General features: G+C 38.5%; 1 protein-coding gene across 1 annotated transcript in view; it reads left to right on the forward strand.

Moving 5' to 3' along the window:
- Positions 1-3,137: 3,137 nt before the first annotated feature.
- Positions 3,138-16,843, forward strand: part of LOC117373744 (chemokine-like protein TAFA-1) — a 67,136-nt gene continuing 53,430 nt past the window's right edge. Inside the window, exons 1-2 of the mRNA XM_033969837.2 lie at positions 3,138-3,354; positions 6,313-6,454. Coding sequence (XP_033825728.1) covers positions 6,313-6,454 — 142 coding nt within the window. The 5' untranslated portion in view covers positions 3,138-3,354. The remainder of the gene's footprint in view (positions 3,355-6,312; positions 6,455-16,843) is intronic.

Below are 16,843 nucleotides of genomic sequence, written 5' to 3' on the forward strand. Positions count from 1 at the left end.
CTTTAATTCTATGCAATTCATTTTATTTTTGTAACACCCAAAATCACAACAACAGTTGTCTCGAAGGGCATTCATGTTTTGGCTGATGGGGGAAACCGGAGTACCCGGAGGAAACCCATCCAGACACGGGGAGAAACATGCAAAACTCCACACAGAAAGGCCTGGGCGACCCGGGGATCAAACCAAACCTTCTTGCTGTGAGGCATGAGTGTTGCCACTCAGCCACCGTGCTGCCTACACACAAAAACAAACAGGAAAATCAAACAACAGGAAAAATCAGACAAAACAAGAAAAATCGGCCAGGCGAGGAGGAGGGAGGGGGGCGGAGGAGGGCCAGGCGAGGAGGAGGAAGACCAGGCGAGGAGACGGAGAGCCGGGCGAGGAGGATGAGAGCCAGGCGAGGAGGAGAGGGAGGCGGGTGGAGGAGGGCCAGGCGGGGAGGAGGAGAGGGTCCAGCTGTCATCGGGGCATCTGAAAGAGTTACACTCCACAGGGGGAGTGGGACAGGGGACAACATGTGAATAGCATTGCTGATGAGAAAATAGGACAAAGCAGAGGATAGTGCTCAGGTTGCCATACTTCCCCTAGCTAGTTATCTCCTACTGCAGCCTATCTTATCCCGGGTTTTAATGTCACTCCCTAACTCCCTCACTAAGTAACCTGGTCATAAGCTATACCGAAGAGGAAGGTTTTAAGCCTGGTCTTAAATGCAGAGACTGTGGGGGCCTGTTTAACATCAGCAAATCAATTAATTTAAAATTAATCAACAGGATGCATGAAATACAAAAATGCAACGTGATTAAAAACGTTTAGAACAGTACAACAGAGCACAATAGAATGAACCTAATTAATATATCTTAACAATTGCCTTTGTAATTAAATTTGAAAGCTGTGAAGAGACTTTATGGACACCCTGTATATGTAGATAAATGAATTCAATCTTGAAACTGCATTAATCTCCCTTGAAAAGCAGGATACATTAATTGCACTGGATTCAAGAGTTATTCACACGATGATGTCTGACGTGTTTATTCCTTTAAAATCTCAACATTTAGAAAAATCGATAAAACTATTGATTTTTGACTCACATTTGACATTTGGGAGCTTTCAGGGAGCTTTGAACTTTACATATTCTCCAAACATACACGCTCCAAAAAGTGCAGGAGCGGCAGTTAGTATGAAAAGGTCCATGAATACTGCTCTGCTAGAGACCTGAGTCCATGATTGTGTCACGTTCACTTTCTTTTAAATTAATGACCCACCATTTTGAGGATCTATTGTTCTGTCTACAGAGCTCTGCGATTTATGCTCTTTGGCTGTGGCTCGTATGTCCCATTTCCCTCAGCTCAGAGCTAAGGCACAGACTTTACACTGCGTAGGCCTATAGTGCCACATCTGAAGCACTTTCTCGCTGTTCTCCTCACTTCGTCTGAACTGGGACTGCACCCTCTCTTCCTGAGCTAGAATCAAAATAAAAAGTGAAGTCTTTATGCCGTAGAGATGGCGGTGTGAGCCCGCGCGCTGCAGGCCTTGGGCATGTTCTGCATGCTAGTGATAAAACATCCAGACACAATGGAGGGAGAGTGGAGCTGAACGAGCAGTGAAGGTGGCAAGAAGTGATCCAGTATTTTTATTATCAGCTCTGGTTTTCACTGGCCATCAGCTCATCTCCCGTGCACTCAAGAACCTCCTTTGGAAGACTGGCATTACTGTCCTCCATGATTCTCCCTCTGCTTCTTTTTAAAGTCAAATGTGTTTTTATCCTTTAAAGACTCGCCCATAAATCCACGGTATGATGTTCCTTCCAGTGCTTAGGATTCTTTGACACTGCATAAAACAATAAGGTTTCCTCTGGAGCCTTGACTCTCATGGAAACCAACGTCCAAAACTCTTCTTCTGGTTAAATGAAGAATGTATTTTCAAGTTTTTAATATACTGATTTGTCAGTATTACTTTATTGATTAGTTTGAATCTGGAAAACAAGGCAACATGTTGTTTTTTACAGGTTTCGCCAAAAATATGAGGCTCACTACACTGCATAAGATATCTAAAATACATAGCAAATGACGATATTTAAAGCTGTCAACTGGCCAAATCGTTGAAGGAGTGAAGACGTTTCGCTGCTCATCCAAGTCGCTTCCTCAGTTCTGGTCAGATTACTGCTGGACACTGTCTTATAGGAGCTAACTACACTGAAACTGTAAAGGATTTGTCCAGTTGACAGGTTTAAATTTCATCTTTTGCTATGGATCAACCTGGACAACTGAGGAATTACACAGACATATCTGAAATACAACGTCAACGTCGCTGTTTAAAATTTGCCCCTGTGCTATTTTGTGCATTTTTGGGACATTTCTACGCATTTTTACGCAGTTTTACGCATGGCCACTTCACCAAACTTGCAACAGCGACTTAGACCAGTGATTTTTAAGAGATTTTTTTTTGGTACCTGTCTCTTACAAAACCAAGTAAGCCAAGAAGAGTGTATACTTTCCCCAAATCTTTATCCAAAAGTTGAATTTTAAGAAGAACTGACATCAAACAGCGCGCACTTAAAACTTTTGACTTTGCGGTGACGAATAAATCCTCTCTAAATGTAAATAATTGTAAATCAGGTAGTCACAGTCTGTCTGATCACTGCTTCCACTCCTGTTTTGCATGTATCAGTAGTATAAGATCAATCCGCCAGGGCTGGGGGGTGGACTTGAAGACACGCGATACAGTTTTTTTTAGTCTGGAGCGCGCGTTTGGAGGCATTTGTTTCTTTTCGCGCGGTGAAAGAAGAAGAGGAGAGAGACGAGGAGGGAGGAGAGGAGATGGTGTAAAGGAGGAGGAGGAGGATGGAGAGGGGGGGGGGGGGGGGGGTATCAGTTAGACTCGCTGCTCAGAGGCTGCCTCACGCCAGAAGGATGCAGACGCGGAGAGATGCGACTCCACTACAGTTAATTAAAGCGCACTACTCCGCACGTGGCCACAAATGCAAACGGGGTAAATTAATCCAGTGTGAGAGGAGTCGGAGGAGTCGAGTCTTTTGAAGGGCGCAGACAGACGGTGGAGGTATTTATTTGTGTTTGACGAAAAAGAGAGACACACAGAGACACAGAGACAGAGACAGAGACAGAGAGAGAGAGAGAGAGAGAGAGAGAGACAGGGAAAGAGCAAGAACTGCAAATCTCCCGGTCATTTCTGATTCACTGGACTGTTGCTACCAAAGTGAGGAGTTGAGAGTGCTGGTTTGCGTTCTGGGAGTTGAGAGGAAATTTAGTTATCGCTTCGGATCAGCGCGAGTCACGTTATGCATGGATTTATGGCACAGCTTTGAGACAAGAAAACACTCTTCTTTGGGTTGTTCAGGTAAGAACTGTACTCACCACGACACACATTTACTGTAGTCTGTTTTTTGCATGTCATCGTTGAATTATAGAACTATTTTCAAGCCTGTTTATGTGTTTATTAAATCCTAAATCCTGGAAAAGTCCTGTTAGAAATGTCACTATAAAATAACCATTACAACTGATTTAAATGGCTGCACATATATAACTGGTTGTGCATTAATGTGGCTTGTTTATTCTTGATTTTTATGTGTTGAATGTCTGGGAAAACTCCACAAGCATCACCATTTATCCAGGCTTGGGTCCATCATAAAATAGCCAGTGATGTTTGAAGAAAAAGAGAAAAAATAACATTACATTATATTGAAGAACATGGTGAAACAATGTCACTCGTCCAAGTTGAACTGCTGTATCAAAATTACAAAACGTGACTGGAATATATAGAATAACTGTGTATAATGATGCTTATGTATAACTTTCAGGGCCTAAAGCCTCCTGAATTTCTCCTTTTCACTGTAACACGACTTCATATCATGACACATTTACTGCACTGAAACATTTATTTCAAAACTCTTTCTTTCCGTCAACTTTCTGCCATGACCAGGAGCAAACTATGTTCTATTTTCCGTTTTTCGTCTCTCTAAACAGCACGGCGAAACATTACAAGGCTTTTGATTCTTATTACTGCTGTGTCACTGTCACATTATTCTGACAGCCACAGAAAAGCCTCAGCAGCTGCCTTTCCTTACTTGTGAAATCTTATCTTTCTTTAAGTTTTTTGGAGTTTTTCTTGCGGGGGGGCTGGAGGGGAGGAACGGAAAGGAGGGGTAAGAACATCTAAGGAGCCTGTCATGGGGAATATGTGCTGCATGGAAGAAAAAGCTCCCGGGGGATCACTCTACATTTGCCGTGGTGAGGCTCAGGGACAAGACGGGGCCAAGTGGAAGAGGAAGACACGAGAAGTCATGCTTATATAATGCTGCTAATGATTAACCGTGATGACTAAAGACCTCCCATGAACACGACATTTTTTATAGCGCAAACCAAAACACTTTTATGTACTATTTGGGAAATGCAGTGATTAGGGATGGGCCACTGGGTGTTATTGACAAACATGAAAATATTTCGACCGCACGGTTAATCAGAATCAAATCGAAATCGCAGTTTGAGTTGGAGTTTTTGAAGTATCTTCATAATATTTTGACATTCCAATCCAACAGAAATGTGCAAGATGGTTACTTCAGATGTGTTGGACTATGAAATGACCCACATAAGAGACATATCTCGAAAAGATTACAAGTTAACATACCATCTTTATTTTGGGCTGTTTTTTGCATCATTATGAGACCCCATGTTCAAATTGTGCACATCTTCAAAGCAACATTCACAGTTTTATTGATAATTCGATCTCTTACCCACCTCTAACAGTAATAGGGATAAAGCCTGCTGTTGAGTGGCAGTATTCAGTGTCAGTATGTGATGCTGTCCCTCTCTTTGTTGGGGTCAGAAGCCAGTATTCCGGTATTGATCATATCAGTGGTTCTCATATTTGCACATCATGTATCACCTCATAAAGTATTTGGCATTTAAAGTACTACCAGGACACAATGATCACTTAAAAGCAGTAAACATGCAGAGCTAAAGTAGCACTGGATCCTAGGATTGTCAAAAGTATCAGAAATCAGATAGTAATCGATACAAAACAAATATCGAATATGCAAAAAGTGACAGGACAAAATTTTTGTTTTCCTGTTTTGGTGTCATTTTGTGCTTTATCAGGATATGATCCCACGGTAACAAAAAGTACTATTACTACTATTAACACTATTAGTACTATTATTTTGTTTATGAATTCTGTTACTAAAAAGCGATTATATTGTATTTTCATTGTGGTATCATTGTGGTAATCAGTATCAAGTATTGAGTCAGTTCCTTAGTATCGAAGTTGAGTTTGATTGAACACTATTGGTCTCTTGACTAAATCAAGACTTAAACAGATTTAAGGTCTTAATCAGGACAAGACCAAGGACTAACTTCAAGGCTCAAGTATATTTTTCACATTTAGAACTGCAGAACACCAAATATCAAAAAGAAAAACTATTGATGAGACAGTTTAAGAACAAGTGGATTGTATGGTATTTTCATCAGTTACATTGAAAAGAAAAATCCACTAATGCTGGATTTAAGCTCCTTTCACACATGACAGAGTGTGCATTTGTCCAGAATGGTGATATATATTGCTGAAAAGGTTCATTATCTTAACCTTACTCAGCCAGAACAACAACTGTGTTATTTGTGAGTTCAAAAACTCTTGAGAATCCCCCTAAGCTCCATATAGCTCCTGCTGCAGCATTTGAGCTCGAATCCACCAGTGCATCAGAGCAATTGTCCAATCACAGGACAGCATGTGCTTTAGGCAAAAGCCAAAGGGGATGTACCTGGGGGGAAAACAGAACAAAAATAACCGAAAACTACTGAACCTTGTGATTTTGTTGTTGTTGATAAAGCTCATTACTCCACCTGGCTTATTACAATCTGAGAAGAAAGACAAAGACAAAATTCTCCAAATTACTTAATATCTTGATAACTTCACCATGTATCTGACCAAAACTGCACTGACAAGGCAACAGCTTCACTGCAACTCATTCCAAATCAACTATTCATACTGAAAAGCACTGGGAAACTGTATTTATGTGAAAAAAATGTCACGATTCACTTCAGCTCACTCACTATATACTGTTCTGTTGCTGCTTATTTAAATTCTTAAAATCTAAATAAAATAATTAGTCCATTAATCAAAATGTTAAACGACTAAGACATGGATCAATTAATCGACTAAATAACTAAAGGACTACAGCCCGACCACCCACATCACACCTCTTACCTGTATATTTCTGTCTCACACACTGTATCCCTGCACACTGATGTCTGGAGAAGCATATATGATGCAGTGTCTGACTGTGTATGTGGTCCCCAGCAGATGTGTTCTGTCATGTCGTGGCTGCTCTTCCTGTGCCTCTGGCTCAGTGTCACTGCCATTCAACTGTGTCAGGCCACTTTCTATGACACCATCCCTCAGCATCCCGGGACCAGGCCTGGACGCACCACCCTCCACATGATCGGTGAGTCGCAATCTCTTCACATTATGCACTGGTCTGTCTGCAAAATTGGAAAAATAACACATTTTTAAGGCTGTATGGTTTTAGCAAAGTGCTATTGCAGTTCTTCTGACTATCAATGAGATTACATTTGTGGTACATATATATATTTGTAAATCAGGATTCGGTTCACAACGTGTCCAGAAGCATTACAGTTGCAGTTATTACAAAAATACTGAAATAGTGAAATGTGAACTGCTTTTTGAATCACATCGCATTTCGGAACCTGATTGGTGAGTCCTCATCTCTTAGACCTAATAACGTAAGGGTTGGAAAAATAACATGTTTTCCGTTGGGTTGGGTAATTGAATTTTTTCAACAAATGTTTTGGGTTTTGCGATATATTTTGAAATAAGTGATACATTCTCTATCCACAGGCATTACTGTTTGAGAGAAGATGGAAATATGAACTAAACTAATACAAGAATAAAGTGCATTTTGTAGAGGTCTAAACTACAAGATTATCAGGTCATGTAAGAATCCATGAAGACTATTTAGTTTTGTAGAGAAGGCATTATAATAGTAGAAATAATTAGCATTCATATCATTATGTATGAATATAGATATAATTGGTGGTGTAGCTTTTAGTTGAAAATCCCCCAAAGCACTTTATCATCTATATCTGTAAAAGGCAGAGACGGTGCTACCATTAGGCAAGAGTAGGCGGCTGCCTAGGGCCCCCGAACTGGAGAGGCCCCCAATCAATTGCCCTTTAGCGCCAGCAATAGCCAACGCCTCAGACCCATTTGATATTCTGTCAATACTACATTAAATGAGAGTAGTTTACTTTTAAACCTGAAAACACTCAAAATAGTATCTGTTTGATAAATCCATTTTATCTGGCAAATCATCCCCCATTTTCATGTTAGACTAGTACAAGAGTGTGTATCGAACTATTGAACTATTCCAATTTGAACTATTGAACTATTCCAATTGGACTTATTCTTGCATATACAAAAAAAACCCAAAACAAACAAAAAAACACTTGAAAATGATGTAACCTACAGTTAGAGCTCAACATGTCACATTATGTATTACAGCTTTAATGGCTATATTAATGGGTTTGAATAAATTTGACACTGATTCTTTGTAATACCTTTCTATGTACACTGTAATGACTTTTACTTTCCACTATCATCCCAATGCATGTAATAATCATATTTATCCAGTAATATAAAGTGCTAAAAATATTTTTACTATCGGCACATTTTTGTTGAATAAGGCGGTGTGCTCACACTCATCTTGATTTGATCCTGGTTTTGCCCCAGTTTGATTGTGATGTAGAACTGGGTTGGTCTTCTTCAAATCCTGGTGTAGTCCTGGTCTAATTGGTTTTGCTCTTGTCTTGTCCTGGTTTAGTCTGGTTTAGTCCTGGTTCAGTCCCAGTTTAGTCCCAGTTTTGCCCTGGTTTAATCCATGTTCAGCCCCAGTTTATTCCCTGTCTAGTCTTGGTTTAGTCCCAGTTTAGCCCTGGTTTATTCCTCGTTTAGTCCTGTCTAGTCCTGGTTTAGTCCTAGTTTAATCCCAGTCTAGTCCTTTTTTATTTCTGCTTTTGATTCTGTATGTGAAAGTGAGAACGCGGCCTATTATTCATCGTTAATCACACTGACATGAACCATAAAAACCCGGTGAATCAATAAATCAATGTATTGTTTTTTTAACTGAAATCCAATGTGGCCATAGACTCCCACACACTGACTAAGGTTTCACATTAAGCACAGAACAGAAGCACTGGTCTTATTTCACAACACATTCATCCTCTAAATCTCAGTCATTCACAAAATTGATGCAATTACTTTTTCCTATAGCCACACGATAGGCAAGACAGAATGTGCTTTATATGCATTAAAATATATAACAAGCACGATATAGGAGCACTGTGGAGATATTTCTTTTATATTTTTATTTCACTTTCTTCCACTTCAGAAATGATGCACTGGAAATAATATAATGGTACATTTTCTATGCCAGATGTCCTTCCATATATAATAATAACTGGGACTACTTGAGCATTTCTTACTGCCAGTGTGTTAGACCTATACTCGTTTTTCCAGTGTAATCAGTGGTTTGTTTTGAGAAATTTGTTAATGCTTTAAATTTATACTCCTACTCCTTTTCCTACTACAAAATCATTTACCAGTATTTAAAATGCCAGTTTAGTCATGATGTGGCTCATTTCTGTCAGAATATGTACTTATTAGATTGGCTTGAAGACATTATGCTTTTTTGAGGTATTTAGTGTTAAGTGTAAGCCGTAATTTTATGTAAGTCGCAATTTTACATTTTGCCTTTCTCTTCATAGTTGCACTGTAGCAAGCAGAAGATTTTCATTTACTTATTTGCACTGTTGAAAAATGACTAGGTGAATTGTTTGAACCCTACATGTATGACCCAGAGTCTGAATCTCTGAATAATCACAAGTATTGTATTTTCCGGTGTATACGTCACTCTGGAGTATAAGTCGCACCAACCAAAAAAATGCATAATAATGAAGAAAAAAAAACATATATAAGTCACATTTTTGGAGGAAATTTATTTTACAAAATCTGAGACCAAGAACAGAATTTGTATCTTTAAAGGCAAGTTATAATAATAGCTATAAAATGTAGAACAACAGGCTGAATATCAGTCCAGCATGCTAACGTAACACATTTATATTTATTCAGCTACATGAAGCATAGACAGAACTGAACACATGTCTGGTTTGTTAATGTAAGATATTAGCAGTTAATCGGATAAACTAAAGCATAAGACAAGCTAACAAGTTTACTTTGGATCTCACTCCAAATCACTAAATCCGTTGAATTCTTTATCATCGGCGTCTTTAGATGCAGCACCACTGCTGCCAGAGTGCCCTCGCGCAGGTGTCCATGTCACAATAATTTCACACATAAGTCACATCTGAGTATAAGTCGCGCCACCTGGCCAAACTATGTGTGCAACTAAAGTGCGACTTATAGTTCGGAAAATACAGTAAATAAAGAGTCGTGGGCGGAGATAGAGGGTAGGTGAGAGCGGACATTTTCTGAGCACAAGCTTTGAATGCATGACAGGATTACTCAAACGTGCAGGAATCTATTGAAATATGACTTTTGAGCTTTAAGTTAATGACGAAGGACACCTTTTAACTTGCCTCCTTAGTTAAAATATATATTTAAAGATATATTATTTCTAATAAATCTGCAATCAATGACAGATTTTTCAGAAACCGGATCAATAAGAGAAATTCACAGTGGCATTCATATTAACAGAAGTTTCGTTTTGTCACTCTCTATACCAGGGGTGTCAACTCAATTTCACTGAGGGCCACATCAGCAAAATGGTTCGTCTCAAATTTGCAAAGATATAAAAAATATGTCTGTGTAACTGCGTAAATCCTGATAAACTGACATTTTAAGACAGTCATACTTTTAAATTTACCTTGTCGCGGGCCACATAAAATGACATGGCGGGCCGCATTTGGCCCCTGGGCCTTGAGTTTGACACTATACTTTGCTCTATACGGTCAGAATTGTGTAGCATCAAAGAAACCTCATGAAGACTCCATAGTTTCTACTTCACTAGAAACCATTTTGTTTATACAACTCAACTGCATGCAAATAAGGCTCGTTCTAAGTAAAAGAAAGTAATTGGAGAAAATAGGTTAGTGCAAACAGTACTTGAAAGGCCCCATATAATGTATATACTCTCCCACCACGCAAAAAGTGCGAGTACAGCAGTTCAGATGTCATTAATAAACAAGGCATTTTGAAAGTTTTACATAGCACTTTTTATAAGGTCACTGCTGTATGCCTTTCCGGGTTTGTTACATCTGTTTAATTAGCTTGTCACTTACTTTCTGAGAACAGCTATAGTGTATACTTGCATTTGAATCGCATTAAGTCATTTACTGCTTTAATTAATAATAGGCAGCTCCTCATTAGGACCTTAATACTGTCAGCGTTCACTAGTGGAGATCACACTATGCGGTGGCTTTGCACTTCCATCCACAAAGCTATTACAGTTGATATTCATGCTACAGCGCATCTCTCCATATTTGAGCTGTGTGATTGTGTTTCCCTGTGAAATTGAGTTGAATAGAAAATGACTGAAAACATCCAACTTTTGTTTTCCTCTGCCAGGTGTAAGGTATGGTTTTGGTAAATAATTGTGATTGCGACAGAGCTGTGGGGAGAGAGGGAAAAAGAGGAAACATCAAAGAGGGACAAGTTGGATGTCACACCTCAAGCATATCAGCGAGGGGTCTTTTTGAATAATCTCAAACTGTGTGCAGCAGAACTCCCTGTTCCAACAACTTTATTTGTTACATCTATTCTCTCCAAGTATATTAATGCATACCGAGTGAAACTGTAGGTGTTAGCGTTGCACCTATACTCAAATCTGACAATAATGCATTCAATTAATTCACGTTTTGACATTCAAAGAGACATAACCTTGCATTAGCCCTGATAAACATGTCATCTAATCCCTTCTCTATTTTTCCCACCCAGTCCTGTAATTGGTCAGCCTTGGTCATGTTTAACCAATCATAGGGAAGCGTGAACTCTCAGAACAAGCAGATACTTGTAGTTAACAGCCTATACCACTCTATTTACTCACTAAATTTGATCATGGTAAGTTATTACATTGTGTATGCAGGCCAGATAAAATGTCAAGCCCAAAAAAGCATGCACTGGTCAGAGCTGGGTTTGAACTTTACCAACTTTCTCTTCTTACAAGATGGTTAATCTATCACGTATTTTGCCCCCAGAGAATGTCAAAAATTCAGATGGAAAGCAGAGGACAATGCCACTTGAGACGTACCACTTCTGAGCAAAGTCACTGAACAAAATATCTAAATGTTTAACCTGAACTTTTGCAGACTGGCTCCAAAAACTCACCAAATGAGTCTTAATCGGTATCACTTTACTACACGGCCCCACCTTTTAACCCAATGTGCTTTACACCTGCCAACAATCACAGCTGTATAATTGAATACTACCGCCACTTTTTGACGCTTCAGTGGAAAAATAATTTCAGTGAAGTTAATTTACACTGACAGAAAACGTTGAACACTGTGCCAGTTTGGTTTCATGTGGATAGGTCCTGTAATTGCAACGGTATTAATTATAAACCAAATCAAAACAATTCTTAGCGACCACACATCTCATTTTTTGTTTTTGTTTATGACGATGTCACAATCTAAGCTGGGGGCAGTATTCATGGGTTTAAGAGTGAAATTAGGTCCATTGCAACAGCAAAACTTTTTTTTATGAATAATGAAAAGTCCTAAAATTGTGTCGCAAACTGGGAAAAGTAATGTGACCGAAACTACGGCTTGGAGATATGGAGATTTTTTAACTTCGTATTGAACAATCGTGATTTGACTTTATTTTTATAACAACAAAACATGGCTTTTAATATTATTTTGCTCATGCACAATGCATTCATTTAACATTACAAATAGTCACATTTCTCTCTGAATTCTGCAAAGAGGATTGGTAGTAGATCTCTTAAATTCAAGTCAATGTCATTTATACAGCACAATGAAATACAACTTTAGCAGCCCCATAAAAGTCAACAAAATACGGGTAATATAATATATAGGCAAAGAACAATAAAACAATAAAACATCAAGATATACTACCTAGCTGGAATTAAATACCAGGGAGAAGAGATGGGGCTTCAGTCTACGCTTAAACTAAAGAGTTAGTCTGAGAGGATCTGACAGACAGAGGGCGCTGTTCCATAGTCTGGATGCTGCCACAGAAAAGGCTCTGTCTCCTCTGGTCTTGAGTCTGGCTTTGGGCACAGCAGCAGGAGCTGGTCAGCTGACCTCTGACCTCAGAGCTCTGGGTGGAGTATAGGACTGCAGTAACTCCCTCAAATAAATAGGACCCATAGAGTGCACACATTTAAACACAATCTATAACATTTCTCCTGATTAAAAAAATTAAGACTGATGATTAGAGATGACAGAATCTCACTTGAAGTTTGATGCATAGTCGTAACTGAAACCCATGAACAACAAGAAATATTCAGAAGGAAATGTTTTGCCAGATTACAACAAATATGTTGTAATATGGCAACAATACAATATATATGTTGTAATATATATATATATATAATACAAAAATGTATTTATTGCATAGTCATTTTACTTTCCCCTGATCTCTATTAAATATTATTTGATTATCAAGTGCGACATCATCATGGGTTAAAATGTTCTGAGTCCCATCGACACGAAGCGCTGAAACCCAGGCTAGTCTAAACCTCCTGATGAATTAAAGACACAAACTGAATAATGTATGAAATAACTAAATGTTTGTTTCCGACCTTGAACTATAATGATACAAATAATGTGAAATGTGTGTGAAAGTTCTGTTCCAAAATCATTTCTAAAGGAAAATCAGACTATAGTCATCACTGGTTGTATATGTTCAGATAGCATTGTGTAAAGCCCTAGAGCAGATTAAAATCTGCTAAAACACCATTAACGTGAATGAGGCTAGAATTATATTGTACCCTGAAGTAGCCAAAGTAATGACATCATCACTTCACAGCCCCATAGGCTCGTACACGGTGATGTCATCTGTAACTGAACATCTTTGCTCTGTTGTGACATCATGTGCACACAGCCCATGGAGAGTGTACAATTCAAAGCCTTCAGGGAGTTGTGCTGCTGAAAGGGAAAAGGCCTTGTCCCATTTACCATAGTCTAGGGCTGCTTCTCTGGCTCGGATAAATGAGATGCCAGTTTTATGAGAGCAGGATGGGCAGCCTGTCTGGATTGATTCGGACGCAGAGACATTTGTTCTGTGCTGCGTGCTGTGTGCTGTTGGATTGGTGGGAGGATTGGGGTTGACGGGTCATGAATTGGTGGCACAAGGCCGTTGGCTGCAGACCATTGGGCCAATCATTAAAGGCAGTGAAATGCCATAGGTTCACGGTGACTGGTATTACCACAGGAAATCGAGATTACAGGGGCGTGGGATCTGTTGTGTCCTTGCCAATGGAAATGTAGATCTACGGGAGATGGTATTAAAAGAGTCAGTCCAGAAACCTAACAGGAATTTAATCTTAATCTTAATAATTATTTTCACTTAGGGCATGGTGATAGTCCAGCGTTAGTGCTTATGTCATCAACCTCATTTGCAGTGCATCGAGTCATCTCCTTCAGCAGGGCGATGCATGCTCCTTTTACAATTTTCTCCACATTTTGGGTTGGGATGGGAGTCTTTAGATGCAGGCTGGATGATAATTCCCTTGTCTTGGCAATGCACATTGAATCTGAAACATGCCCTTTTTGATTCCCGTTGTTCCAAGTTCGAGAATTCCTTGACACATTGTTGTCTTGAGCATGATAATCCACCCGCTTGCAATATATTCAAGAACTTTAAAATAAAAATAAGGCTTGGTGATGTGGCAAATCAGTTTTCAATTATTTATTTTTAATTACAAAAAACATTGCAAATCAAAGGTATTTATCCATAGTTTGAACTGTAGATTGCTAATTGCTAATAATCCCCAAACTGATGATGATGATGATGATCCTGCACAGATTTATTTGCACAAAAAAAAAAAAAAAAAAAAAAAAAAAAAAAAAAAAACAGAGAGTAAATAAGATGTGTAGTCCACTATCAATAATTAATAAATATATCCCGATTTTTTCAGATGAACCTATTCAGTTTTAAATCCAAATAGCCATAGCTACTTTTATAGCATTTTAATTATTTAATTGTTTTTTGACATATAATTTTACTTTGTTCTGAACATAGACTGTATATATAAATGGACATAGCTAACCCACTAGCCGCTGTGTTTCAAATAGGAAGTGATCATGGGCGCATTCTGTAACTGCCGCAGTGATCCCCGTCATTCTCACCTTAAAATGTTCGTATTAACCCGCCCTATATGATCCTGGGGTTTTTATTTTGCTATTGTGTCCAAATTGACAAATCAGAGAAATCTTTCGCCGAGTATGGTCCCGCTAGCCTTAGCAACAGGTTTGATTGACAGTGTTGCTAAGTGACTGCGGACAGAAAGGAGCATTCTCACTTCGGATTGACTCTTTGGTTGCTATGATACTCATGGTCGGAATTCCTTACATCCCAATTCAACCCTGTTACTGCGATAAACATCATTTGATTTGAGCCAAACTTCGTTCACTTCTTCATACAGTCATGGTTCTGAATGTTGTTTTTAAATATACATTTTGTGAAATGTGCCACATTTAAAAATGAATTCCACAATGTTACCTTATACAACAAAAGGGTAATAGTGTGACTCCCGGTTGACAATGGTCGAGTTTATGGATTGTTCTTATTAAGTAGTGAAAATTGTCTAATCACAATTTTACAGCCGTAACTTTACAACTAAGATTATAACGCTGTATTAAAAATTAAACGATAGTTCAGAGGCTTGTATAAAACTTTTTTACATTAACATTCAGACAGTGCTTATGGTTTTAAGCAAGTCCTGTCTCTTTCTGCCAACAGACAAAAATGAATCTTAGACAGAGTAGCAATTTAATTTTTAGATGAAAATCCTTGAAAAAATAAATGCTTCTCTAGTATGAAATTCAATATGTTGTGGGGTATTTGTTATGCTGCATTGCTCTGCGTGTCCAGAGGGTGAAAGAGGAGGTGGTTCTGAATCCACCCACTTACAATACATTCAGGAACTGTCATTGGTGTCAAAGGTCATAGTACGAAACACTGCTAAATTATAATCTGGAGCTCAGTGTGTTCCTTATTTTATAGTTTTATAATAGTGCATTTAGAGCTATTTCAGTCTCAGTCTCTTGACCGGTGCATGCTGTGGTTGTGTCCTTAGGCAAGACACTAAACATATGTACATGTATTTGTGTGATTGGTGGTGGGTGGAGGGGCCGTAAACAGCTGTGGATTAGAAATTGATGAATTAAGATTAGAAATGACTGGCAAATGATATTGAAAAAGTGAAATAGGTATGAATCAGTTTCTTGTGCGTAACCGGTGAACACAACCAGCACAGAGGGTTTGAATACATCTGAATGAATCCTATCTTTACATATTAAGTTGGACTGTGTAACTTTTCTGGTGGGTGGTACACTACCTGCTTGTCTCTGTGAAGGTGTTATTTGCCTACAGTAAAACATATATTTAAATTATACATAGCAAAGAATACATTGAAAAACATACATTCTTATTGTGAAAGGGCTGGCTTTTGCTGGCCTAGCCCTCTTGTCTCCATGGAGATGTGTCCACTCGTGTCTTGGCTCTGACCTTCGGAGCTCTACATGGACAGGTTCCTGTACATAGAGGACTCGACCCTATTGATACTTGTCTGAAGCTCTGTTATGTGAGTTAGACTAATCTGAGCTTTATTTTAACACATTTTGACCATGAAGAACTGACTTAGTTGGAGCTACAACACGATGAGCTACAACACGATATTTTGTGCTGTTAAATACAGTAAGTATAAAGCTAGCTCGAATAAACCAACAGTTTTTAAGTTAGTCCTTCTCACCTTTTCTTTTTGTAGAAAAGCAAATGAGGCTATGGATGCTTCGATTGATCACAGTCTCCTAAACTGTGCTGTTTAAGTCCATTTTATTTAAAAAAAGAATCAATAGCAGAAAACCGGAGCCTTAGGTCTTCTGGGCAGAACGTACTGAGGGTCCCTTAAACATGTTTTAAAACTCAAGGAGACCACTTCATCTAAAGACATTATTTTTCAAGTAAGCATTGTAGCCTTATGACTCACTTTGCATTTGAACTTCATTACAACGTGTCCGTGGAAAGTGCTACATAGCATTTACTTAGCCTACTTATATGTGAAATGCTATGCTCTGGAGCCGTCATGGCAAACTATTAAAATCTCCATGGAAACAAGCAGCTGGTGGACCTTCATAGTTTCAGTGTGTGCCTTGATTGGTTTACTATGGTTGTTGAGTTGTGACAATTCATATTTTTTACCATTTTAAGGATTTATATGGACCACAGCAGAAAAGAGAAAGTTGGAGTTTTGGGACTGACAAGACAGTTTAATTTGCCTTTACACTTAAGAAGATTATTATTATTATTATTATTATTATTATTATTATTATTATTATTATTATTATTATTAGTAGTAGTAGTAGTAGTAGTAGTAGTAGTAGTAGTAGTAGTAGTAGTAGTAGTAGTAGTAATAGTAGTAGTAGTATTTATTATTGTGTTTATGTATTAATTATTATTATTAACTCAGAATTTAGTGCTGTCTAACTGAGACTATTGCTGTCGTATTTTAAAGAGACTACCTCAAAACCCTCATTTCAAAATATATCAATACTGGATGTTTACCACTTACCAAATTCTTAGCGCAGACAGCTCACAGGAGACTAGAGACTTGCAT

Source organism: Periophthalmus magnuspinnatus, chromosome 7 (assembly GCF_009829125.3).
Source record: "Periophthalmus magnuspinnatus isolate fPerMag1 chromosome 7, fPerMag1.2.pri, whole genome shotgun sequence".
NCBI classification, from domain to species: Eukaryota; Metazoa; Chordata; class Actinopteri; order Gobiiformes; family Gobiidae; genus Periophthalmus; species Periophthalmus magnuspinnatus.